The 24,590-nt window shown below is 40.9% G+C and overlaps 3 protein-coding genes across 4 annotated transcripts; 1 reads left to right on the top strand and 2 right to left on the bottom strand.

Moving 5' to 3' along the window:
• Positions 1–1,364: 1,364 nt before the first annotated feature.
• On the bottom strand, positions 1,365–12,653 carry LOC117493440 (zona pellucida sperm-binding protein 3-like). The gene is made up of 8 exons (XM_034143994.1): positions 12,626–12,653; positions 4,485–4,602; positions 4,310–4,401; positions 3,666–3,843; positions 3,471–3,588; positions 1,833–1,888; positions 1,553–1,659; positions 1,365–1,440 (listed from the first exon to the last, which is right to left on the bottom strand). Exons 1-8 carry the CDS (start codon positions 12,651–12,653, stop codon positions 1,382–1,384), a joined length of 756 nt encoding a protein of 251 aa, XP_033999885.1. The 3' UTR covers positions 1,365–1,381.
• Positions 12,654–13,702: 1,049 nt separating this feature from the next.
• Positions 13,703–16,539, bottom strand: LOC117493142 (zona pellucida sperm-binding protein 3-like). Of its 2 annotated transcripts, XM_034143576.1 has the most exons (10): positions 16,101–16,472; positions 15,908–16,023; positions 15,722–15,825; positions 15,468–15,642; positions 14,946–15,063; positions 14,793–14,875; positions 14,541–14,710; positions 14,238–14,393; positions 14,015–14,119; positions 13,703–13,928 (listed from the first exon to the last, which is right to left on the bottom strand). In XM_034143576.1, the coding sequence occupies exons 1-10, from the start codon at positions 16,470–16,472 to the stop codon at positions 13,720–13,722; spliced, it is 1,608 nt and encodes a 535-aa protein (XP_033999467.1). In that variant the 3' UTR covers positions 13,703–13,719. The 2 variants fall into 2 exon arrangements, with proteins under 2 accessions (XP_033999467.1, XP_033999468.1); XM_034143577.1 differs by lacking the exon at positions 14,015–14,119 and having other exon boundaries at positions 16,101–16,539.
• A 1,178-nt stretch (positions 16,540–17,717) lies between these two features.
• Positions 17,718–23,182, top strand: cd7al (cd7 antigen-like). The gene is made up of 4 exons (XM_034143590.1): positions 17,718–18,142; positions 19,063–19,419; positions 19,513–19,619; positions 20,663–23,182. Exons 1-4 carry the CDS (start codon positions 18,094–18,096, stop codon positions 20,864–20,866), a joined length of 717 nt encoding a protein of 238 aa, XP_033999481.1. The 5' UTR covers positions 17,718–18,093; the 3' UTR covers positions 20,867–23,182.
• The last annotated feature ends 1,408 nt before the right edge of the window (positions 23,183–24,590 follow it).

Here is a 24,590-nt window from a genome sequence, read left to right as displayed (position 1 = left end):
TGCGTCCAATCAGACACCCATCAGCTTAATTGGCTGCACACTCTGAACTCAAGACATGAGGCTGATTGAGAGAGAGGGCGTTTTCACATAAATACAATTTGATCTACAGTATATGTTTGAAACATAAGACATGTCATGTAAAAATCAATCCATGCAGTTCAAACTAAGAAAGTATTGAAAATGCCTCCAAATACTTAAAATCATCCCAACTAATTTAAAATGACTTACAACATATAAAGTTCAAAACTATAATCTTAATTATCCATTTCAGAGGTTCACCCTGTACTGTTGCCTAAATATTTCATTTTAGATTGATCAATTTTGTTTTTTCCGGTCATACTTTTTAGTTATTTTTGGTCCAGAGGGCCGTTATTGGAGATGTTAGAGATGAAAGGGGGAGACAGAGGGGAGGACAGAAATGTTCGGCTGGTTCGGGATTCAAACTGGTTTACTAGGCAGCGGTGACTGCATATGGGCTGCCAGCTCTAACCACTGACATATCGGGCGAACCCATTCTTATCAAGGGTTATTGACCTAACCTCTTTCACTCTTTCCTATTATTATCTCCTTTATATTTGGACACATTGTATTGTCTTGTATGTGAATAGCACTTTTTTTGAAAAAAAAAAAAGCTTTAAAAATATATATTTATTATTATTTATGAGAGCTTCTGAATCGGACTGTGCCGGCGTACATGTTTACAGGACAATAACTTCTAATATATATCCACCCCTTTGCTGCTGATGACTCTCCTCCTGACCTGCACTTTCACACTCATCTTGCAGACACCAGACATATCCGGTGATACATCATGAAAGTGATATCATATCTTCTTTTCTCACTTGATAATATCAATAACAGGATCGCTATAAGAAGACTTACTAGGATACTATAAAAAAGTGTTATATATAAAGTACTTCGTGGGGAGAAATGTTTATATTTCTAACAAATACTGAGAACAACTTTTTGAGAAGGGTTTGTTTGCGTAACTGTACACATTAGTGGTGTTAATCCAGTAGATACAAGTTTTAAAGTCTGATGCATAACATCCTGAGTTTTATTTCAAATTCAGTTAAACATCAGTGTGTGCAAAACCAACTGCAGCGTTTCAACGGCTGTTCTTGCTTTGATTTCCCCTTCCTGCTCAGAGGTGAAGAACAATAAATAAAGTGAGGCTGTCCACAAAACCTCACAAAGACTGAAGGAAAGAGTACAATGTGAGTCAGCTTTAGTATTTATTAGTGAGTTCATAACTGAAAAGGCCATGAAGACGAGCTTGGCATGCATTCTTATTTTCATTCAGCTTTTTGAAGGCAAGAGAAATTCACATTTTATTTTCCTCTTTCAAACACTGATACGTGTCTGGATTGTTATGCTTCGCCTATTTGTATGGCAAAACCATCAAAGGGCCCAGAGTAACAGTTTCACATGCCACCAAATCTGAAACATGAATAAAAATGAAAGTGAGAGTCAAATCATATTTAGTTGGGACAGTTTTCACAGACAGATCACAGATTATGAAAGTTATACAACTGTAGGATTTACAGTTTACCTTCAGGGATCAGACTTCCGAGGTTTGTTTGACCGGTGGGAGAGTTGCTGGAGCATGTATCGTCGCAACATCGACACACATCATCACTGCCATCGACATTTATCCATCTGATGATTAGTATACAGAATTAATCATTGTTTTCCTTTAGCTTTGAGTTGAGGGCATTTACACCCAAATCCAATGTTGAAATAATAGCCATTTATTTGTATACATATACTCCATGGGCAGCGTCAACATTATAAAATATTCTTAAAGCTTACATTTAGCACATTCCTCTCACATGTGTACTGTTTCAGTCCAAATGCTGAGGTAAGCATCGCTGTTACATTGATCTGGCTGTACAGAGACAGCATGGAAAATTCATTTTAGAAAGTATTTACACTTATATTTACAGCAAACGTTAGACCTCATTACAAATATATGTTTCCTTAATTAAGTAACTTGATTACTTAAAGAGGACCTATCATGCAAAATGCACTTTTGTACGTCTTTTATACATGAATATGTGTCCCCGGTGTTCCAGGGAACTCACCAAGTGTCAGAAAACACAACCCTCTCTATTTTCCTCCATACCCAAATCTCTAAAAAAGGGGCTGCAACGGATCTGATAAAAACTGATCCAGATTTGAACACTTTACTGACGTCAGGAAAGTGGCGCTACGGCTATTGGGCCAACTCTCCACCTATCAGGGGAATGTGGGGTTGGGCCACGGCCGGCCACTCGAAAGCGCTGGAGACGCTGTAGTACATATGCCAGGCCTGTAAGTGGCGCTGTAGTCTGCCACAAAAGCAGCGAAGAAGACTTCCCGCGCATGGTTACCCTTCTGTTTATTCTCCGCTGTGGCTTTTTTTCTCTCTCCCCGAGGCAAGCGTTTGCTCTCGCTGCTTTAATTCAATGCAATCCCTCCCCGTCGAGGCAAGCACTGTAATTCTCTCCGGTTAGTCCACCAGCAGATGACAAACACCCACCTCTCCGCCTCGTCCAAGGAACGAGGGGACCATGCGGCAGAGTTTCAGTTTCAGTTTCTTTCGCAGGTCAAGATGTCCGTTAAAGTTTAAATCTTCCGGACAAAATTAGAAAAGTGCCGGTCAAAGGTCTTCTTTGTTATTTATTGAGCTTTAAAACAAATGAATAACGACTCTATAGGCCTATAATAATATAATAAAACACGGAGGACGGAGGTCTATTTTTCTCCCCCTCTTCTGACTTCATCAGAGCACAGCTCCCCTCTCCTGCAGGGGGGCGTGGTCAGCTGCAGCTCACAGAATCAGCCCCCTGCAAAAACAGTGCTGGAGAACAGCAAATAGAGCGAAATGAGGCATGGCTAAAATGCATGATCTGTTTGGTATTTTGAAAACAGAAACGTATAAATATACCTTATATAGGTATGGCCCTACAATATATCATTTAAATATAGCATGATAGGTCCACTTTAAGTAGCAAGAAATATTAATAGCAACAATTTGAACCAGTTTTAGCTTATAAAGAATTGTTAACATGATGAGCCTTTGTAAATGATACACTGACAAACCTTTTGCAATATTACAGTAAGGAGCAACAATTCACAAAATAAGTAATAAAAGTACCTTGAATTTATATAATTGCAGGCCTTGTTGACGGGGCTGCTCTTCCGCATTTCAGAGGTCGCTTTCAGCTGGCAAGTGATACAAATCTAATAAGTTCAAATGCTGCTGTTGTTGAAGAAGCAGCGACTCACTGCTGCTGCTGAAGATATATTTGCTTTGTTTGAAAAAACGATAGCAGAGTACGAGGAGGAGCTGTCTCTTTCCAAAGAGGAGAACAAGAGACTCCAGAAACTACTGGACGCTGTTTAAGAGAGACCAAAGAAATGTCATTATACAACTTCGAAGCATTTCCAAACATGACAAAATCATTCAGGTTATAGAAGTGGCTCACTGAGTTCCTTGTGTCCTGGGGAAACAGGAAGGCATCGAGCTGCAGCTGAAGAGAAGAAGATCTTGTTCTGGGATTGACAAGTGCATTTGATCCGTCCTCTTTGGCATCATTGAAGCACCTGACGAAACAAATTAAATTTGAATGCAATTTAAGAGCCAATTATCAGTATCATACTGTATTCTGAGCTTCTCTTACCCATGGTTTTCGATAAAGTAGTATCTGGGGACTGATCTCGGGTCAGGAGACAAAGCGGCGACACAGCCGTCGATAAACAGGCGTCTGTGTCCCGCATCAGGACTGCTGTAAGAGGCCTCGAGGGGCAGGAGGTCTCCAGTGTAGAAGACACTGGTGAGCGTCTCTCCTGTCCAGTCCTCTACAATTAAACACAAGTGTCACTTACCGTAATTAATTTTTCTAATTAAAATGGTGGTCGCATTTAAGAAAAGCAAAACATCCATTGACAATGTCTTACAAAACTTGTGCAGGAAAATCAAAGACCCATTTATCCAGTAGTGTAGTCTACTAAAAAAAAAATACTACACTGTTTATGTTTTATTTGAGAATTCAACGTAAGGAATTAATGTACACATTGTCTTTAGTGGGCGATTCCTTTAAAAAGATACATAAATGATATATTTAAAAAAAACTCCAGTTCTCCAACATGCCTGGAAATTGAGAGGGGAGGGGTTTTCTGTTAAAATCTGCAACATCACTGCTCGATGCCACTATATCCTACACGCTGGTCCTTGAGGTAAAGCGTGTGACTACTTCATCCACCACATACTACATGCACACTTAAAAAAAAACCTTCAATGAAACACTGAATAGGTCTCACATACCGGTCATCAGCTTTAGAGAGAAAGCACCTGTTGAATACACAGCAGGAAGAGAGAGGGGCTGCTGCTGCGAGTGACTGCCATCAAACTTTGTCCTGTCCCGGAAAGGTAACAAAGTCAGTCGAGAAGAAGAAGTCACAAAAAAGATTCTCTGCACAACACAATAAAAACATATCACCTCTTATAGTGACAGGAAACAGGAATAACAGCATGGGTCGTTCTTTTAATGCCATGTTGCCCGGCAGCTAGTGTTGTAGCAAACACCTTGGTGGTGGCTTTAAAGCCCCCCCCCTCCGCTACGCGCCGTTCGTTAGATGAGGTTGGTTCTATTTAATAAAGAAAGGAATTCAAAACACCGGAATTAAAGGTTATAACAATAATCTGATTTTACTGGTAAGAAACAAAACACGTATACAAGTTTTACAGAGTACTCCGGACTTCAGGTTTCTACTGCTGTGCGATACAGGTATCGGGACCAGCCAGTCAGCAAACAAGAAGCATTTTACATGCATAAACAACAGTATTCATATTCATATTTTGGGGCGGAGATGTGTTGACTTCTTCCTTCCCATTTTACTCCGAAGCGAATCAGAGAGGCCGTGGGGAGGAGCTGTGTGAGCTGCTCACTCCCCCAGGTGTTTTTACTGGTTGGATTCACTTCTGGTCGGGTCCAACACAGCGAATCAGAGCTCTGAGAAAAAGTATGTTTTCTTCTGAGATTCGGAAGTTCACAACGGCAGAGTCAATCTTATCTCTGCACCAATATTCACTCCCTTACTTTCCCATGGAATATTTCACACAAACTATTCTTTCCCAGACAACCAAACATTGTGCACAAATATAATGATGCCCAGAAAGAACCTTGAAAAGAATATGTGTGTGTGTGCTGGTGGGAGGAGGTGTATGTGTGTGTAACAGGATCTCTGGGTCAGTGAGTTGTAAGTGAGAATACAATATGTATACATGTGATTACTTAAAACAGTTCAAACAATACATGTTCACTAAAATACAATTCAAAATAATACATGTTTACTTCAATACAGTTTAGAACCATATCTGTTTACTTCAATCCCTCTTTTGATCTCACCTCACGAGATCAACATATAGCATTTGAAACATAACCATTGTCATTCTTTTCTACTGTGTCTGTCCCAACATTTATATAAATCCATCAGAAGCTGGGATTTAGAGCACTTTAAACCTGTAGGAACAGTCCACTACAACAACTTCTTATGACAGTGGAGGGAGACTAAAATATGTTTAAAAAAGTTCGTCCTTGTCGGCTGAGTCATCGTACTCTTCCCCCTCCGATGCATAAGCCAACAAGGGCATTTGGTACGAAGGGGAAGGGGCAGCTTTTCCCTCAATGGTGGAACTGATGAGTCTAACAGACAATGAGCGGATACAAGGCACACAACAACAACCACATGTCACTAAAATGGCAATAAAAGTAGCCACAGAAATTAGAAGACTGTTGGGGTGAGGCAGACATATTTAGCGAGACCTGAGTATGATTTGTCAGAGTTGGAACATGGGGCGATTGCGCACAGATCTATGTCCACTATTCCGTCGCTACCTTCTTGGAGAGTGAAGGTTCTTTTTGGGGACATAAGGCTCGCTACTCTAGTCCCTCTTTTGGTCCTTACTATCTCTTCCTCTGGGGCGAGAGTTGGAGAAAGAACATCATTAGTTTTACAAACAATGAAAATTATCGTTACCATAATGGTAAGTAGGAGGCCCAGGCCTGCTACCATTCTCCAGTGCCCGTACATAATTATGCTGTTAGCTCCAATTCTTCTGGTATCTTTAAACCGTATATTACCAATGGTCAATGCGATCGTACCTTGGTTTCCCAGAATACAAAACGTGCCCCCTGAGGGAGATTGAGACCCAGATATGCCAAAACCCTCTTGAGTACGAGGAGTATTTAAATAGACATCTACCCTCGTCCAGATGTTGAGTAATGATAAAAGGGCCTATTTGGAAAGTAAAACAGGAGTTACTCCCAACTTGGTTAGTGATTGATTTTAAGCGATAGGTTTTTAATGGTAAATGTGGGTCCCCACATATGTCAGTAGTCTGCCCCAAAAGAACCCTTCAACATTTCCTGGAACCTTTAACACATAGTTCTGTAGAATAAAAATAAACAAATCCCTTAAACAATGGGCAAAAAATATGCAAATCCCTTAAACAATGGGATATAAAAACAAAGTTCAGAGTTCCTCAAAAAATGGATTGTTAAAACAAAGTTCCACACCGGCTATATCAACCTGTTTCAGCGGGAAGTGGAGTTCCCTGTGCCGTCTTGGTTTGCCGTGTATTTGTCCCCCCAGCCCGATGACGGCGGCTTCTGGGCTGCCTGCTAGAGAGATGTCTTCTGGATTCTCCTCCTCCGGCCCGCTGATGGCGGCTTCTGGGTCGATGCTGGAGAGATGTCCCGATCCTCCTCCTCCGGCCCGCTGATGGCGGCTTCCGGGTCGATGCTGGAGAGATGTCCCGATCCTCCTCCTCCGGCCCGCTGATGGCGGCTTCCGGGTCGATGCTGGAGAGATGTCCCGATCCTCCTCCTCCAGCCCGCTGATGGCGGCTTCCGGGTCGATGCTGGAGAGATGTCCCGATCCTCCTCCTCCGGTCCGCTGATGGCACCTCCTGGGTCGACTTCCTTGACGAGGGCCAGATCTGTCCTGATGTCGTCTAGGGTCCTCGCAGGTGTTTTCCCGACCGCACACTGGCTCCAGTGGTACCAGTTGTCTCCCTTTCCTTCTAGGCGGACGGCATGGGAGGTCCTTTGGGTCACTCGGTAGGGGCCGGAAAACCTGGGGTTGAGTCACTTAGGCCTGATGACTCTCAGCCAGACGAACTCTGCTGTGTTGGCCTCGTGTTTCTCGGGTCCCCCTTTGGCATCAGCAACCTGTGTGGAGAAGTCTCATACCAAGCCCTTAAGTTGCTGGAAATATGGTTTTGAACTCATCTCTTCTACTTCTTTAGTGTTTATTGGGGGTTGGCAAACCAACTTGTAGGTGCATTACCGCCACCAACTAGACTGGAGTGTGGACAAAAGACTATGCAGAAAACAATAAACAAAAGAAATAAAACAAAACCGAACAAAAAAGAAACAAACAAAACAAAACAAAACAAAAAAGAACCAAAACTAGATTATTTTAAATTTATCAATTTCTCTTAAAAACGTAATAATCTCACATACATATTGCCTGATCTACATCCCCCCTTTTTCTGAAATAGAATGCCGTTAACGGTGTTCTCATTTTCAGAAATATCGAGCCTTATATATCAGTTATATATTATATATTATTATTACTTATATATCATATGTCCAGCAGATGGAGCCAAATCTTAATTTACCATTAGTCTCTGTTTGTTTTGTGCCACACCCTATTGGCCACCAGATGGTAGCACCTGACCAGTTGCTCGCGGAAGCTTCCGGAAATTGGAACGCTAATCATTTTTTTCAAAATCTCCTTCCATGATTGACCTCGTTTATATTATCTGACTATGTTGATATGTGTTTGTTTGTATTTATTTAATATACTGGACAATTCTTGTCAAATATTGTTACACACCCTGTTCGCCACCAGAGGGCAGCAGCTGACCACGAATGAGCTTCCCCTCTCTGGTGGAGCTCCGCACACTCGCCCACACAACTTTCCTATCTATGCTTTTCTCTCAATTATTACACAGATTTGACTTAAAAAATCACACAGAGTTTATTCCCTTATACAGACTTCGTACTATATGAATTCTATCTCCGTGTACTACTTCTTTTCTAAGTATGTACTGTGTACAGAGTGGTGTTCTTAAATTATGTTTGCAGTTTTACACACATTTTATCCCCATACAGTCAGGCAGATTTTTATTGTGCGATGTATATTTCAACAGATAGCGTGACTTCCTGAAGCAAGCTTCTACAACCCCCTTACGGCGATTGCGGCTTCAGGCAAGGAGTCGGAACCCAGTCAACAAAATCTCTTTATCGTCACGTTTAATGAGCCTGATTAACCCCACAGCAAGAGTTGTGATGAGATTCGGTCGTTCCAAATGGTTAGTTGGAGGTCGCGTCTCTCTCCTCTCGTATCACCCACAATATAACAATTCTAGCAATTTTCAAAGAGGGATTGCCCATTCGATTGTTATTCAATAGGAAGTTCTTTATAACAACCTTTCATCTACGAGACAACCGCATAGTCTGTACTTGATTTACGGGGACTTTAACCCATCTGTTTTTTACGCCCTCGTAGTCTTCATTAAAGCACTAACAAGCCAACCGTATTAATCAATCTTTACTTGACTTACGGGGATTTTAACCCATCTGTTTTTTTACGTACTTGCAGTCTTTCTCTAGTGAGTTAAGGCACTACCCGCCTCTTACAAACACTTTGTGCCTTAGGTACAGGAATGCTCTACCTGACTCTAAGCACTTTCCCAACTAGAATATGTATTGTATTTCCTACCGTGACTAAGAACACTGAGAACGCCGCTGACAACTCTAAAATGTTGTAGTATAATCAATCACAGATTTTTGATAGTCAAAACAGGTGTCTGCTCACCTTTTGTATATCGTGCGCTTGGTGTAGTTGTCAACGGTATCTCGGTGTCCTCCCCTGGACTGAATTCCGTCCGCTGGCTGTCGGTGTTCCTTTCTAGAGATCAGCACTCATCACGTCGCAGGTCACCATTTGTTGTAGCAAACACCTTGGTGGTGGCTTTAAAGCCCCCCCCCTCCGCTACCCGCCGTTCGTTAGATGAGGCTGGTTCTAGTTAATAAAGAAAGGAATTCAAAACACCGGAATTAAAGGTTATAACAATAATCTGATTTTACTGGTAAGAAACAAAACACGTATACAAGTTTTACAGAGTACTCCGGACTTCAGGTTTCTACTGCTGTGCGATACAGGTATCGGGACCAGCCAGTCAGCAAACAGGAAGCATTTTACATGCATAAACAACAGTATTCATATTCATATTTTGGGGCGGAGATGTGTTGACTTCTTCCTTCCCATTTTACTCCGAAGCGAATCAGAGAGTCCGTGTGGAGGAGCTGTGTGAGCTGCTCACTCCCCCAGGTGTTTTTACTGGTTGGATTCACTTCTGGTCGGGTCCAACACAGCGAATCAGAGCTCTGAGAAAAAGTATGTTTTCTTCTGAGATTCGGAAGTTCACAACGGCAGAGTCAATCTTATCTCTGCACCGATATTCACTCCCTTACTTTCCCATGGCATATTTCACACAAACTATTCTTTCCCAGACAACCAAACATTGTGCACAGATATAATGATGCCCAGAAAGAACCTTGAAAAGAATATGTGTGTGTGTGCTGGTGGGAGGAGGTGTATGTGTGTGTAACAGGATCTCTGGGTTAGTGAGTTGTAAGTGAGAATACAATATGTATACATGTGATTACTTAAAACAGTTCAAACAATACATGTTCACTAAAATACAATTCAAAATAATACATGTTTACTTCAATACAGTTTAGAACCATATCTGTTTACTTCACTAGTAAGATTATCAGCTTGTTTGAGTAGATCACAGAGTCCTTAGATGTCTAGAGAATAAAAAATAACTAAAATCAGGGACACTTCTGAAAACACAACAAATCAAAACTACCACTTAAAGGTAGGGTAGGTAAGTTTGAGAAACCGGCTCGAGATCGCTAGAATTTGAAAATACACAACCGGAGAAAATCTGCCACTTCCTTATAGAGCCCCTCCTCCAACACACACGAACGCGCACATGACCAATGAGGGCACGAGATAAGTTTGTGCACAGATGAAAGGCTGACAGGCAGGTAGGCCATCCAGTTATTTTAGCCGGGCCGGCTAAAATGATTGGTCGTGCTTTTTACTAGAGATGTCCCGATCCGATCACGTGATCGGGGATCGGAGCCGATCACGTGATTTTCAAAAGATCGGAATCGGGAGAAAAAAATCGGGGATCGGATTTTTTTTTTTTTTTTTTTTTTTTTTTAATAATTTTTTTTAATAATTTTATTTAATGTTACAAAACAAAAATGACCATGTTCACATCTTAAAGTCATCCTGAGGCCTTAGTTTTGGTTTAAAATTACACAACATCATGTATGTGTTGCTTCTTTTGGGCTTGTTTTCATAGACCTGGTTGCTTATTTCTCTCAAATCTGGCAACAGAGTGGGCAGGGCGCAGTGTCTAATAGTAGCAGTAAGCTAACAAGAGGCTACGTTCAGCTGGTGCCTCGGGAGTCGGGACAGAGAAAATGTCAGGAGTTTGGAAGTATTATAAAATTGAAAGCGAAGGCAGTGTAACAGCCAGATGCAATGTTTGCAAGGCGGAGGTTCCGCGTGGTGGAAAGAACAGAGCTACGTTCAACACGACCAATCTAATACAAACACCAACAACAACACGACGAGTACACAGCGGCCACTCAGGTAACGGCACTGAAACAACCGACACTTTCAGAGACTTTTAAAAGGAAAGAGAAACTGCCCCAGAACAGTGAAAAGGCCAACAAAATAACAGCCAAGATAGCTGAATTCATCGCGTTGGATGACCAGTCGTTATCTGTTACCTTTTTTTTCTCTTAATGCATTGCATAAAGATCGGATCGGGAAAAAATCGGTATCGGCAGATTGTCAAAATCAAATGATCGGAATCGGATCGGGAGCAAAAAAAGGTGATCGGGACATCCCTACTTTTTACAGTATTACGGCTTCCACAGATGAAATGGATTTTTTGTCAAAGCACTTAAAGGAGAGGTGTCATGGCCATTTCCACTGATCATAATTCCATTGTTGAGGTATACTAAAATAGATTTATACTGTGCAATTTTCCAAACTCACATTGGTTTCGCATACAGCATGTCTGTAAAGTATGTGTATTCTGCAGTATTCACTCTCTCCACTAAACGGCTCGTTGGAGCTCTTGCCCCCCCCCCCCCCCCCCGTGAGCCTAGTGTGCTCCGATTGGTCAGCTTGGCCACTCTGTTCTGATTAGTCAACCACCAGAGAGGCTCCGCCCATGTCTAACAGTGCTTTTTTCGGCTCGCTCTCAGCGGAACAACAGTCTTATAATGGCCTCGGTACAGCCGTATATTTTATACACTAACTAACCGAACTGTACCTACAACTGTTGTTATAGAAGAGTAAGTTATTTTTACCTGTAATAACTGTTTGATGAGAAATCAAATCATGGTTTGCTATATATGAATGATATGTTATAGGAGCAAATCATTCAGGGAAGAAAGGATAGGCCTACTAAGTATTTCCATCAAACTTTATTTTTAGAAATGTACAAAATGAACATGCGTAAATATACATATATACACTGCATATCATCCATTCCTCCCCTTATAGGCGTTTTCGGCATCTTGCCTATCGAAGCTTTGTAAGCGGCTGCCGGGGCTTTTTAGGACGAGGCATCAGAGTGGGTCATCCCGTGTGTGTGTTGTCCGCCAGATACGCCTGGAGTTTCCTGATCTGGCTGGACGAAATCAAATGCAAATCACAAAATATTAGAGAAACGTAGTTGTTTTAGATTCGTTAGTAGTAGTTGTGGTAGGACTGTGTATCTATCTAATCAACACAGTTAGCTTGCCAGCTAATATGCTAACCTACGTTTGCTAGTTGTTCAGTGTAATATGCTATAGGCTACTATACTATACTATACTATACTATACTATGAACAACAGATAGTGGTTCATATTAGGCTATCAAGAACATGTTTACAATTGCAATCTTATACGGGTAGTCTGCTACATTCATTGTAGCTGGCATAACAACAATGTTTTCCCGAGCAAACTCATGTCTAGCTCCGTTGTTTAGCTCGGTAGCATACACGCTAGGAACGCCAGCTATAATGTAATTACGTTTCGCGACTGACCGTACGGTAAATCACCCGGAGTATACTGTCTATGAGTATTTCGTGTGTGAATTCAGACATTCTCTTGCTATGAGATACATGTATGTAAGGCCATCTGCTGATATTGGAGTTGATATATGGAAACGCTAGCAACTTAGTTAGCCCAGTTAGCACTGTGTCAATGGCTTAGCAGTCCGAAACACGTTTACACATTTAAACAGTCGCGGTAGATACCTTGTTTGATAAATACACAAATAACAATGCAAACTTACAGGTTGTGTACCCGAATCTTCCCCTGCTCCAAACGGTCCAAACAAACTAGGAATAGCATCGTCCTTCAGTTTCAAATGCTGTGCATATCCGGCCTCAAACTGGGCAATGTTTTGGAAGCTTTCGTCTGTGAAATGCCACGCACACAGTAACGTTCTTCGAACCTCTGAAGGAACAGTGTTAAACAGACATTTTTACCTGCATGTGATTGGCCCACACCTGACATGTGGGTTTACATCTAGAAGTTACACTGATGCTTCCTTCCTTATGCATCAATCAATGTTGAAATATTATATACTACAGTTAATGAAGAGCAATTTAAAATGCAGCCCCATTTTATTTTATTCAACATCATTCAGTTTAATTTTTTGCATGTAGGTTTTAATGTGGTATACGAGTACGATTCAGTTCCAGTCCACTGTAAAGTGAAACAAAAACTGACACATTTACAGCTTCACTGGTTTCTGGTTTTGAGTCCCAACAGGCACTTTGCTGCAGGGACCAACAAACATCCCAGGACGTTTCATCTTCCACACGGCCTTTTAGTCTAAAAACAAATGTGTGATGTCATGGCTACCATTAGATTGAGCCAATATTTTAAAATCTTGCTTCAGTTTTTTTCCCCAGATGCCTTGAAATAATGGCATCTGTAACTATACTTATCTAAAAATTCATATTGTCACTTTTTAAATCAGTCCCCAAAAACAGGAGTGAATAGATTTGATAAGCTAAAGTAACAACTCAGGACTTTGTAAACCATCAAATTGTACTTCTAAAACATATTGACTACCCTAGTAGAGGTCTGGGTACTCTATTAGAATTCAGTCTCCAGTCAAAAAACCCAATGGACCTGGACACAAAGTTATGAGACCATGTTTATATCTTAATGTTCAGGTCATTATATTGCCAGGGCCCCCATGGTAACTCCCCTTTCAAAAAAAAGGGGCTACTCCTGTACAAAGGCTTTGTTGCAGCAACTGAAGTTCAAATATAAACTGGCTGACCTCCAATACATCACCTTTATACAGCTGTTACAACTAAAGCAAATGACACCCCAGAAAATAAATGCCATGTTGTAGTACCATTTTTAGCATCAGACAAGCACAAGAAAAGACATGGAACATGGATGTCAAATTGCAATTTTGGGTCCCCCCCTAAATGTTTACCGTTATATGGAATACTTTAGCTAATTAGGAAACAATTGTTAATTGTTTTTAGCTGTGAGCAGGTCATCAGTTTTCCTTGTGTATTGCAACATTAAAAAGCAAACAAATAAAAATTTGAATCATTTATTATCTCTTTGAGTCCATTGTTTCAGAAAGGTCAGATTCTGTTGCAGTGGTGTTGGACAGTGGGGGCACAGCCACATTAACCGCAGCAGTTTGGAAGACTTCATCGAGCGCCGCTGTGTCGGTACTGTTCAGCACTACTGCCTTCAACTGCAGGTGGGCCTCAGGAGAGGTTTCTTCTAGAAGTTCAGGAATTTCCTCAGCATCTTCATCTGTAGTTGCAGAATAAATGTGTTAATGTAAAAGGTGCATTGTGGAGTGTCATTTAAAAAAAGGGTTAAGACTATTCACATTTTACCTTTTTCAGTTCCACTTTTGTCTTCATTCTGCTCAGAAGCTAAAATCAGAAAGTCCACCTGGTTTTGGGTCAATGATGAATCAGGAAGCAGTCCTTTCCTCTGATCTTTGACAGAAAAACAATTTAACATTAAGATTTCATTATGGGCCATTTTAATCTCCATTTAGAGATTGTTAAAGGCTTCAAATGAACAGAGAATAATTCAATACCGGTATTGACTTACCAACTCCGTTTATTCCACTCCTCCACTGGCTGCCATACATTGTAGATCTGCCGATTTGATCAAGAATGGAAGAACGCTCCTCTGCAGGTATGGGCCGGCTTTTCTGCTTGGTTGGCAAGACCATCATCGGACCCACTCTGGCCTGATGTTCCCACACTAACACAAACCAGCACAATGCATGTTAATTCAGTTACCCAGCCATCATCACGTCTAAAACCTATGCAAAAACATGCGTCACAAACAATTGATCATGACGACATCTGCAGCCAATATTCATCATACAAGTTTCTCCAAGCTCCCCACCTGGACTGGTCTTCAGTCCGCTCCTCCAGAGGGGTTCACGCTCTTCTGGCTTCACAAACCCTCGAGGCCTAAACTTGCTCGGGCTGCTGGGCTTACTGGGAGTTTGCTCAACTCCAATTGGTCTTTTGCATTGCCCACATAAGTAGTCATTACCATCAGCGGACCTCCATCTGATGAATAAAAAAAACATTCAGCATCAATACTTTGTTTTTTGTGTGTAATTTGAAATATTTTAGGCTGGATCTCACTTGCCTTCCATTCACAAAAGTGCACGCCTTGTTTGGTGCATCTGCGTTATTTATTGCCACAGCATTCAGGTGACATGTGATGTAGAGCTATGAGAAAAGCAGGTGTTGGGAAACATGCACACACAATCATGTTTAAGGCAATTGAATAGAGCCTCACCTCCCCTCTGTCCTCATTATAAAATCTGAAGGCATCAATGGACATGTGGAGCTTGTCATCCTGTGTCCTGGCTAAGAATTGAGACCTTGAGCCTGGAAGCTGAGAGTCAACAAAGCACCTATGAGGAAAAACAAAAAGAGCAACACTAAATTAGCACTCATTGACTACTATAACCAGAGTCTACATTACCCACAATGCACCACTAACATTTCTATCATATAGGAAAGTTCTGGAAGTAGTTATTTAGAGTCAGAACTGCACAAATCTGACCTGTGCATTTGCCAATAGTGGTACAGAAAGGAAGAACTAGAATACCAAAGATTAAAAGCAAACCACAGCTAGCCTTAGCTAATGGCTAACTTGAAGACGCAACTAAAGGACTGCTCTTTTATTAACCTGTCACTCGAGTCAGCATTGCTCGTGTCTGAATTAAACCACTTAAAGAGCCTTACACATTAAACAGCTCCCTCTAGGGTCAGAAAAAGACTTTCCTTTTTGCCATTTAATAATTTGCAGCCTTACCCATTTTCAATGAAGGCATGCCTGGGGCGAGAGTGCATGTCAGGGCTCAGTGTAGCCACGCAGCTGCTCACAAACACTCGGAGCCCCATGTGATGCCCAAGTCTGAACGAGGCCTCGATGCTGATGGGCTCACCGAGATGAAACACATTAGAGCTTCTTTTGTACTGCCAGTCACCTGCACACGGACAGAAAAAAGTACTAAGTGCAAATAGAGACATGACAACTCATAACATGAGAAAATTACCAAAACCCACTTGTCATGATTCTCAAGTTAAACTCCAACATTTCCACTGCAGCCTGGGTCGACATGAAGGGGATCCAGGAAGGCATGAGTGAAGAACTGGACAAACTGTACTTCCTAAGAAACAGAAAACATGCATTTAAAAAAAAGACAGACATCATAAAAAGATTTTTACAATGTGAGCTTTAAAAACTAAAACCTTTCGTAATGACATTCAAGTGGAATTACAGCCTCCTCCATTCGAACAACACCATATGGAGAGGCCTCAGGAGAGTATATGAGGAGGTTTGTGTAGATCAGAGAGTCCTCAGTTACCTGTGGAGAGTAGACGTGTTTAAAACTAGAAGCTATAATGAATCATATTTTAAATGAAATATATTTAAAAAAGTTACCCAGTGTCTGGTGCCGCACTCCACAAGTCCAACACTGATACTGTACTCATCTGCTGAAGACGCTGTAGCTCTGCAGTACTGGTTGTTGTTCTCTACTCCAAGGCGTATCTCGTCTCCATCAACAGGAACTCCAACCGCAAACATGTCGGCTTTGATAACAATCTCCAGAGAGTCTGGATGACAGGTCACTCTGATGGTATTCACCTGCTGCGGTTCCTCAGCCGGAGACTTCTGCTGCCCGAGTTCTGACCTGCCTGTGTTCGCAAGGCTCTGGAATGAAGCATCTTGTGTGTAACGTGTGGGCGTGAAAGCAAAAGAGGAGCTAACACAGAGTCCTACAAGGAGGATAACCTGAAAATGAAAGGCCTCCATAAGTGAAACTGATGACAGGAAACTGGTCGGCTGCTCTCTGTCTTCCTGACTGACTCACAGTATGGTTCAGTGTGAGCGGTGGAGCTTTTTAAACTCTAGCCGATCATTATCCTCATCAGAGCAGCACACCTGCGTCCAATCAGACACCCATCAGCTTAATTGGCTGCACACTCTGACCTCAAGACATGAGGCTGATGGAGAGAGAGGGTGTTTTCACATGTTTAAAATGTGCAAACATTTGTTTCATTGCTTGTTACTTTGGATTTTAAATAAAATGTTAGTGTTGCAGTTCATGAAAACCATGCAGGAAGCATTTTGACATCCCCCTGGATCCTTAATTTGTACACACTATCACATTATTATTGTGGTCTATGGTGTCATTTTATTATGTTTTTAAACTATCATTCATGTTTTGTTGATCTGTACTGACTGTAAATCAAATCAAATCAAATAAAAATGTAAAACTTGTGATTTTGAGCTACATAAATACAATTTGATCTAAATGTTTGAAACATAAGACATGTCATGTAAAAATCAATCCATGCAGTTCAAACAAAGAAAATATTGAAAAAACCTCCAAATACTTAAAATCATCCCAACTAATTTAAAATGACTTACAAAATATAAAGTTCAAAACTATATTCTTAATTATCCATCTCAGAGGTTCACCCTGTACTGTTGCCTAAATATTTTATGTTATTTTAGATTGATCCATTTTATTTTTCCGTTCATACTTTTTAGTTTGTTTTGGTCCAGAGGGCCGTTATTGGAGATGTTAGAGTTGAAAGGGGGAGACAGAGGGGAGGACATGCCAGAAATGTTCGGCTGGTTCAGGATTCAAACTGGTTTACTAGGCAGCGGTGACTGCAAATGGGCTGCCAGCTCTAACCACTGACATATCGGGCGAACCCATTCTTATCAAGGGTTATTGACCTACAGTAACCTCTTTCACTCTTTCCTATTATTATCTCCTTTATATTTGGACACGTTGTATTGTCTTGTATGTGAATAGCACTTTTTGTGGTGCGCTCAAAACACAACCTAAGCTTTAAAAATATATATTTATTATTATTTATGAGAGCTTCTGAATCGGACTGTGCCGGCGTACATGTTTACAGGACAATAACTTCTAATATATATCCACCCCTTTGCTGCTGATGACTCACCTCCTGCCCTGCACTTTCACACTCATCTTGCAGACACCAGACATATCCGGTGATACATCATGAAAGTGATATATCTTCTTTTCTCACTTGATAATATCACAACAGGATCGCTATAAGAAGACTTACTATGATACTATAAAAAAGTGTTATATATATATATAAAGTACTTCGTGGGGAGCTTTTTGAGAAGGGTTTGTTTGAGTAATTTGACACATTAGTGGCGTTAATCCAGTGGATAAGTCTGATTCAGTTCAGAAATTCAGTTAAACATCAGTGTGTGCAAAACCAACTGCAACGTTTCAACGGCTGTTCTTGCTTTGATTTCCCCTTCCTGCTCAGAGGTGAAGAACAATAAATAAAGTGAGGCTGTCCACAAAACCTCACAAAGACTGAAGGAAAGAGTACAATGTGAGTCAGCTTTGGTATTTGTCGGTGAGTTCATAACTGAAAAGGCCATGAAGACGAGCTTGGCATGCATTCTTATTTTCATTCAGCTTTTTGAAGGTAAGAGAAATTCACATTTTATTTTCCTCTTTCAAACACTGATACGTGTCTATCCTGACAGCAACATTTAATGTTCATTCAGTGTAATCTGTTTTTATTTACGGGGATGTTTCATCAGACCAGTTGTGTGGCTTTGTTTAGAGCCATGTTAGGTATTAACAGTAAAGACTAAACATCATTGTTTCTTTAATGTTTATGTTGTATAAACATTCCTTACTAAACAATCATTAAAATAATCGTTTTGCTAGTATTAAGCTATAAGTATTATGCTGAAGTTTGGTCAGGGAGGGTGAGATAGACACTTTTTTTTATGCTGCTATGGACAGTCTTGCACTAATGTACATTCTCAAAGATATTTAAGTGACTGTTATTTTGTATATATTGATTGTTGTGCTTTTATTTAGGTCTTAATGTGTGCATATGTATAAATGTGTCTTTTGATTGTGTGTATATATAGGTATATACATATTTTTATATATAATTGTTTTTGTATTCGGGATTGTGGGAAAGGGTATTTCGATCTCTCTGTCTGTACACACAAACTGAAAGATTGACAATAAAGTTACACAATAGTTTACAGCTTGATGTTTCCGGGTTTGTCTCTACCGGCTTTACTAGGGTAATGACCAAAATGATAACACGTTCTCATGAGGGGAAACATTACTATGCATACCAAATGTTATGGCAACACATCCAATCGCTTTTTAGAAATCACTCAAAATGATCTCTCATCATGGCACTGTATGAGAAGTAAAAGGTCACCAAAGTCTGTATGATTAATCCTCTGGGGACCATGAATTATATACATCATGGTAATACATCCAATAGTTGTCAAAGTGATGACCTGACCAACATTCATTACAGCTTCTATAATGACTATACTTATAACCTGTGTTCTAACAGTTGTTGCTCTCCTCCAGCCTCTGCAGAGTTGATCCTCCAGCAGCTGATGGAGAGCCAGTCTCTGGAGCTCTCCTGCTCCCCCCAGCTGGGGGCCGGCCGCCTGACGGGCCTCCACCTTTACCACCGCAGCGCCCACAGCCAGACCACCCTGCTGTCCCTGGCTGTGGGGGGGGAGCCCAGGGTCGCCCCGGGGCACAGGGGGCGTCTGCAGCTCCATGGAGGTCTGGAGTCCCCGCAGGTTAATGTGACCGTGTCCCAGTTACAGCGCAGCGACACTGGGCTCTACATGTGGGAGCTGAGCTACACTGAGGACAACAGGTCGGATCAGATCCTCCTCAGCGCCCATCATGTTTTCTTGTTGGTTGAAGGGACAGGTATGTGCATCAAACATCTCACGTGACACTCTTGCAGTTCATCTAAATCCCTCCGTGCAGATATGAATGTGTTTTGGTGTGTTTGTGATGCAGGAAGGTCATGCCAGTGCTCTCCCAGCTACCCTCCTCTGCTCTTCACCATCTTCACAGTAGCGGGGTTTCTTCTGCTCACAATCAGCTGGCTGGCCGTAGACAAATGTGTGAGTATTTACAGTTCAGCTTCACTGAGCAGGATACGGATTACACTTGAAAATGTATGAGGTTTTGTTGTGAAGCTACAATGCTCCTCTGTCATTTCCCTCCTAACGTCCAACAAATGTGCAAATGGACGCATTAGCTTTTAATACAGGAACAAATCAAAACTACTAAAACAGAAGGAGTCATATTAAGCTCAATAGCAATGTGTCAGCTTTAATAGAGAAAAACATTTACAGTTTTCAAGGAAATTTATGTAAAAAAGTATATCTCTTATAATTACTCTAAGTATTACTTACTGACAGACATATACTGCATGTAGTGGGAACTTGGTAACAAACTACAGCCTCAAAAATACCATCATGGTTGTATTAAAAAACAATATAGGCTTTACCTTATCAGAGATTTCTTTGCAATAAGAGTGTTCAATTGAATTTGTCCACTCCCTATATCATGTTATTTATGCGTTGCTGTCTAATGTACTGTATATAGCTTAGAACAGGGGTCTCCAATCCCCATCCAAGTACCGCTAATCATGACGTGAGATATAGTTGGATTTAATTGTTACATCCTGCCCAGATTGTTTTTTTTCCAATTTTCAGATTTTGGTTTTGCTCTAGTTGTTAGTTTTATAGGAATTATTTAGTCAATAAATATTAAATGGGCTTTTTATAAACCAAAAGAAAGGTTGACATGAAACACAGACGGTTCAAATTAAAACAAATGTGTTTAATGTCTTTGTACATCTGTAATGAGCAAATAGCTTTTAATTAATTATATAATTGTTGTGATTTATTTTAGGAACATTTTTGTTTCAGCTTTATAAATGGAAATATTTTAGGTTAATCCTAGCAAACAATACATTGGCAGTGACCCTGCAGTAACTCTGAGGACCCCCTGTTAAAGGACCCATGGACTTCAAGATTAATCAAGACAACTATTGTCAACTTAAGGCCTTCAGCATAATAACTCACTACAAAGAGTAAATTATGACGTGAAGATGAATTGATGTCTAATTAATAGTAAAGAATAATGTTATGTGTTGTAGGTGAAGGCGAGGTATCATCACAGACCACAACCTCCGGTTCCTATCTATGAGGAAATGACCAGGAAGCAGCAGAGCGCTGAAAATAACCCTGAGACGCCCTCACAGCGGGAGGAAGCAGACTACCCTGTGTACGCTAACCCAAACATCCGACAACCACAGGACAACTACTACGCCTGTCCCAGACAGCTCGCCCTCAGAGCGTGACTTCTGGCACTCATGGTGCAGCAACGATTCACAGGAAGTGACATCAGCTCTGTACCGCCTTTGATATGAGAGTGAGAGGCTTCTCCTCATCCAGGAAGTAAGAAAAGTCTCAGTTTGGTGGAACAGCGACAAACGACAAATAGGACGTTTTTAACAGCCAAGAAAAAAATGCTATTTTATTAATATTTGAAAGAAGCTCCATAGTTCATGAAAACATTTGTCTCGGTGCATGTCATTTAACAATCACATTCTATGAGGAGAAAGAGATATACAGAGAGAAAAAATAAAACATTACAAGCCACTGACTTTTCATTAAATCTCAGTACAGACATTTTTACTTAATATTTCAAAAAACAAAAACAAAAAAAGGCAAAAAAAAAATAAAGCAGCCCTAATCCCATATCCCCCACCCCACCCTAAAAAAAAAACTTTAAAACTGAGAAAACCCCTCGAGGGTGACAGGCTAGAATCCCACAGTGCTAAAGAGTGAGACGCTCATTGGTTTTAGGAATACACAGCATGGCGATGTAGCGCTAGGTCAATCTGAATCAGGGGAAGGAAGCTGGAGGTGGAGGGCTATACATGTGTCACCTCTCCACCCCCCCTCCACCCCCTTAAAAGACAAATACAAACACATTGGATCCCAAAAACCCCTGCAATAGATGAGCCACTTAAGAAGTAGGCCATAAAATCCCCATCTTCCAACCCCCCCCCCTCCCTCCCTCCCCCACAAACACTTGTGCATAGTTTCATGATCCTTTACAACCAGCTCATGTTTTACAAACATCCTCCAAAATGTGAAAAATGTTCCACAAAAGTCTGATTTATCTATTAATAATACCCGCTGTGGGAGAATGAGAGAAAGAGTAATGCACAATGTTCCTGCTTCAGTCAGGACGGGACCTCATTAAGGAAACACAATAAAGATTCAAACATACAGCATGTTGCATGTTATTCACGGTCTCTCCTTCTTCTTTTTTAACAATCAAAATTATTGACCTTTTTTCTTTTTAAATGTAAAGCAATTTAATATATAGATTTATATATAAAGCACTCCATTTTCATTTAAAGTCCATTATTTGGTTATTATGTAACTGCTACGGATTTAGAAACAAAAGGTATTTTTCTCTTCTTCTGAAATCCATAACTTTCAGTGCTTAGAATTGTTTCTTTTAAATTATCCTTTTTCATTTTATTTTATTCTTTTCATCATAAAAATGTACATTAAAATGGCGTGGAGTTGGTACTCTGGAACCCTGGCCTTCCTGAGACAAGATCCACTTTTTCGTGTGTGTGCAAGATAGTGAGCAATTATGTCTTTTTTTCTTTTCTTTTTTCTTATATAAAAGGAAAATATATATAATCAACATAAAACATACAGGCTTCAGATGAAACATTAACACAGAGAAGGTGAAACAGAACGAGACAACACTGTTCGATCCCAGAGTTCTGAAAGTAGCACAACAAATCTTCATTCTTTGAGGTGTTGCACTTTTCTAAAAATTGGAAGCATTTGTCCTTTTTTTTTCTTCTTTTTCCAACATTCCCATGGTTTGATTCCTTTGTGTGGCTGATTTTTTTTTTTTTTTTTTTTTTTGAACTCCAGAAAAAAACAAAGTGTTTGTAAACCGTCAGTGGCCTTGCAGGAAAAAACAAATGACAACATGAGTGAATTGAACATAAGTGATAACCGAACGAAAGCGAACAAACCAAAAAGGTAGGCACCTCTGAAGTGAGCCCTAGAAGCCAAGGCTCAGTCTGATGTCGCTCCTTCACTCTCTCCCTTGCTCAGATTTGGGAGAGCTGAAGTCCTTCTACCCCAATCTATGGCCACAGGTCTGCAAAATACTTTTTTTGCTGCATTTTTTATACATATGTGATTTTTTTTTTCTTTTCTTGTTTATTTTTGTAGGTTTATAGTCCAAAAAAATGGTGCAATACTCAATTATGATCCATACTTTCTTGGATTATTCCACAATGAAAGCCACTAAGGTAGATAAACATTACATTTTGAAAAACACACTTATTTTAGTCCTTGAGTAAACATTTACACATGAACTGTCCCCGTCTCCCCTCAGTACTTGTATCATGTTGTTCGTTTAGCTGGATGAGGGGTGAGGCCGACACTCAGTGCAACGCTAGAGGCTAGTAACAATTAACATCAGAATATATTTTTTGACAAGCAAAAAAAACAAAACAACAAAAGTATACTGAATTGAAAAGAAACACGAGGCGGAAATTCCTCCGCTGTAATCACGAGCTCTCACATATTTTCACCTCACACGCTAAACATTCATTCAACATACAGTACAAGCAGACTTGTGCAAACACTCAAATACGACAGACGTAAATTTGCCTTTATATCCATCTTTGTTTTAAACAACACTCGTATTTCAAATTTAATTCACTCTGAACCGATGCTATCAAAAATCTCTGAAGTGTATGAATGAGACAAAAAACCACTACAAAAAGTGTTCACATTACATTATTGGCGCTTCTTTTGATTCAAGTATTTGTTTTCATTATTTTTTATTACTCTGATATGTTTATGATCTTGTCTTCTGGGAAATATAATGTTGAGGAGGATACATAGGGCCAAAAGCCAGGGCGGGGTTGGGGGGGGGGCTTAGGCCAAATGGAAAACCGAGAGATCTAGCCATACACACACATACACCCATTATGTACTCATGGTTGTATTCTGTATACGGACTAGCATGTGCATATTCAACCCAGGCCTTGGTTTGTTTCTAAAAGAGTGATTTGCTAACTCAACTCTTTTTGGGGCCCCTGTCCCAGAGCCGTGTCTTATCAATGATTGAGAAGCATATTTTGCTTAAGCTCCAGTTGCCTTTGAGTCCTTGTGACTTTAAAAAAGGGAGCGCATCTGATTTACAACACTAGAACGGTAGATAAGAATGCAGGCGAGGGGGGTGGGAGGGGCTCTCAGTGCTGGTGCTGCGCCCAAAAGAAATCCAGGGCACATCTGAGACTGGACCTCCGTCCCTATGACCCGCCCCTCCCACTCTTTCCCACTCCCGACGCCAGTCCAAGATTCAAGTCCAGTGTGGAATAAATGCAGGTTTTAAGGAACAAACAAACACAGGCAATAGTGATTGTTTTCTTGAATGATGCGAGTCTAACGCGACTCTGGAAGAGGGCAAATCCCGTACGTTTTAAGACTTGGTACCAAACTTGAGGTGTGACCCTATTTCTGCCAAAACGTAAGGTCCCCAGAGCCGGATGAGCAGAGACGACCTGTTGTTTATTTGCTGGCACGACCTTCAGGGTTGGAGGTCCGAAACGAACCACCTGGATACAGCTTTCCCCGCACGAGGCCCGGAGATGGGGTCGGGCGGGGCGAGAAGGCGGCAGCTCGCAGAGCAACAGAAACGGGCCTCAGCCTCGGAGTGCACTGCTGAAAGACTTTCTTTGTAGTTTTTGCAAAAAAAACCTTGATGATAAAGAAAAATATGTTTTTGGTTTTTAAAAAGAGATGTACCCGATGTGACCCATAAACAGTGCACAGACACATACAGGACCCCCCCCCCCCCCCCCCCTTCCTCCTCCTCTTGCAGCCTGGTTCTCCTCTACATTTCTGAAATACAAGCACTATTTATCTCCCCCTACCTCTCAAGCCTTCTACAGCTGGAGCTCGTGGTGTACGCTCCTCGCTCTTAAGATACATTAGGAAATGGCAAGGTGGAAGTAGATATTTGCAGATCAG

This window comes from Trematomus bernacchii, unplaced genomic scaffold (assembly GCF_902827165.1).
Source record: "Trematomus bernacchii unplaced genomic scaffold, fTreBer1.1, whole genome shotgun sequence".
Taxonomy (NCBI): domain Eukaryota; kingdom Metazoa; phylum Chordata; class Actinopteri; order Perciformes; family Nototheniidae; genus Trematomus; species Trematomus bernacchii.
The sequence above is the reverse complement of the archived record's forward strand: the minus strand, read 5'-3'. Positions and strand labels throughout refer to the sequence as shown.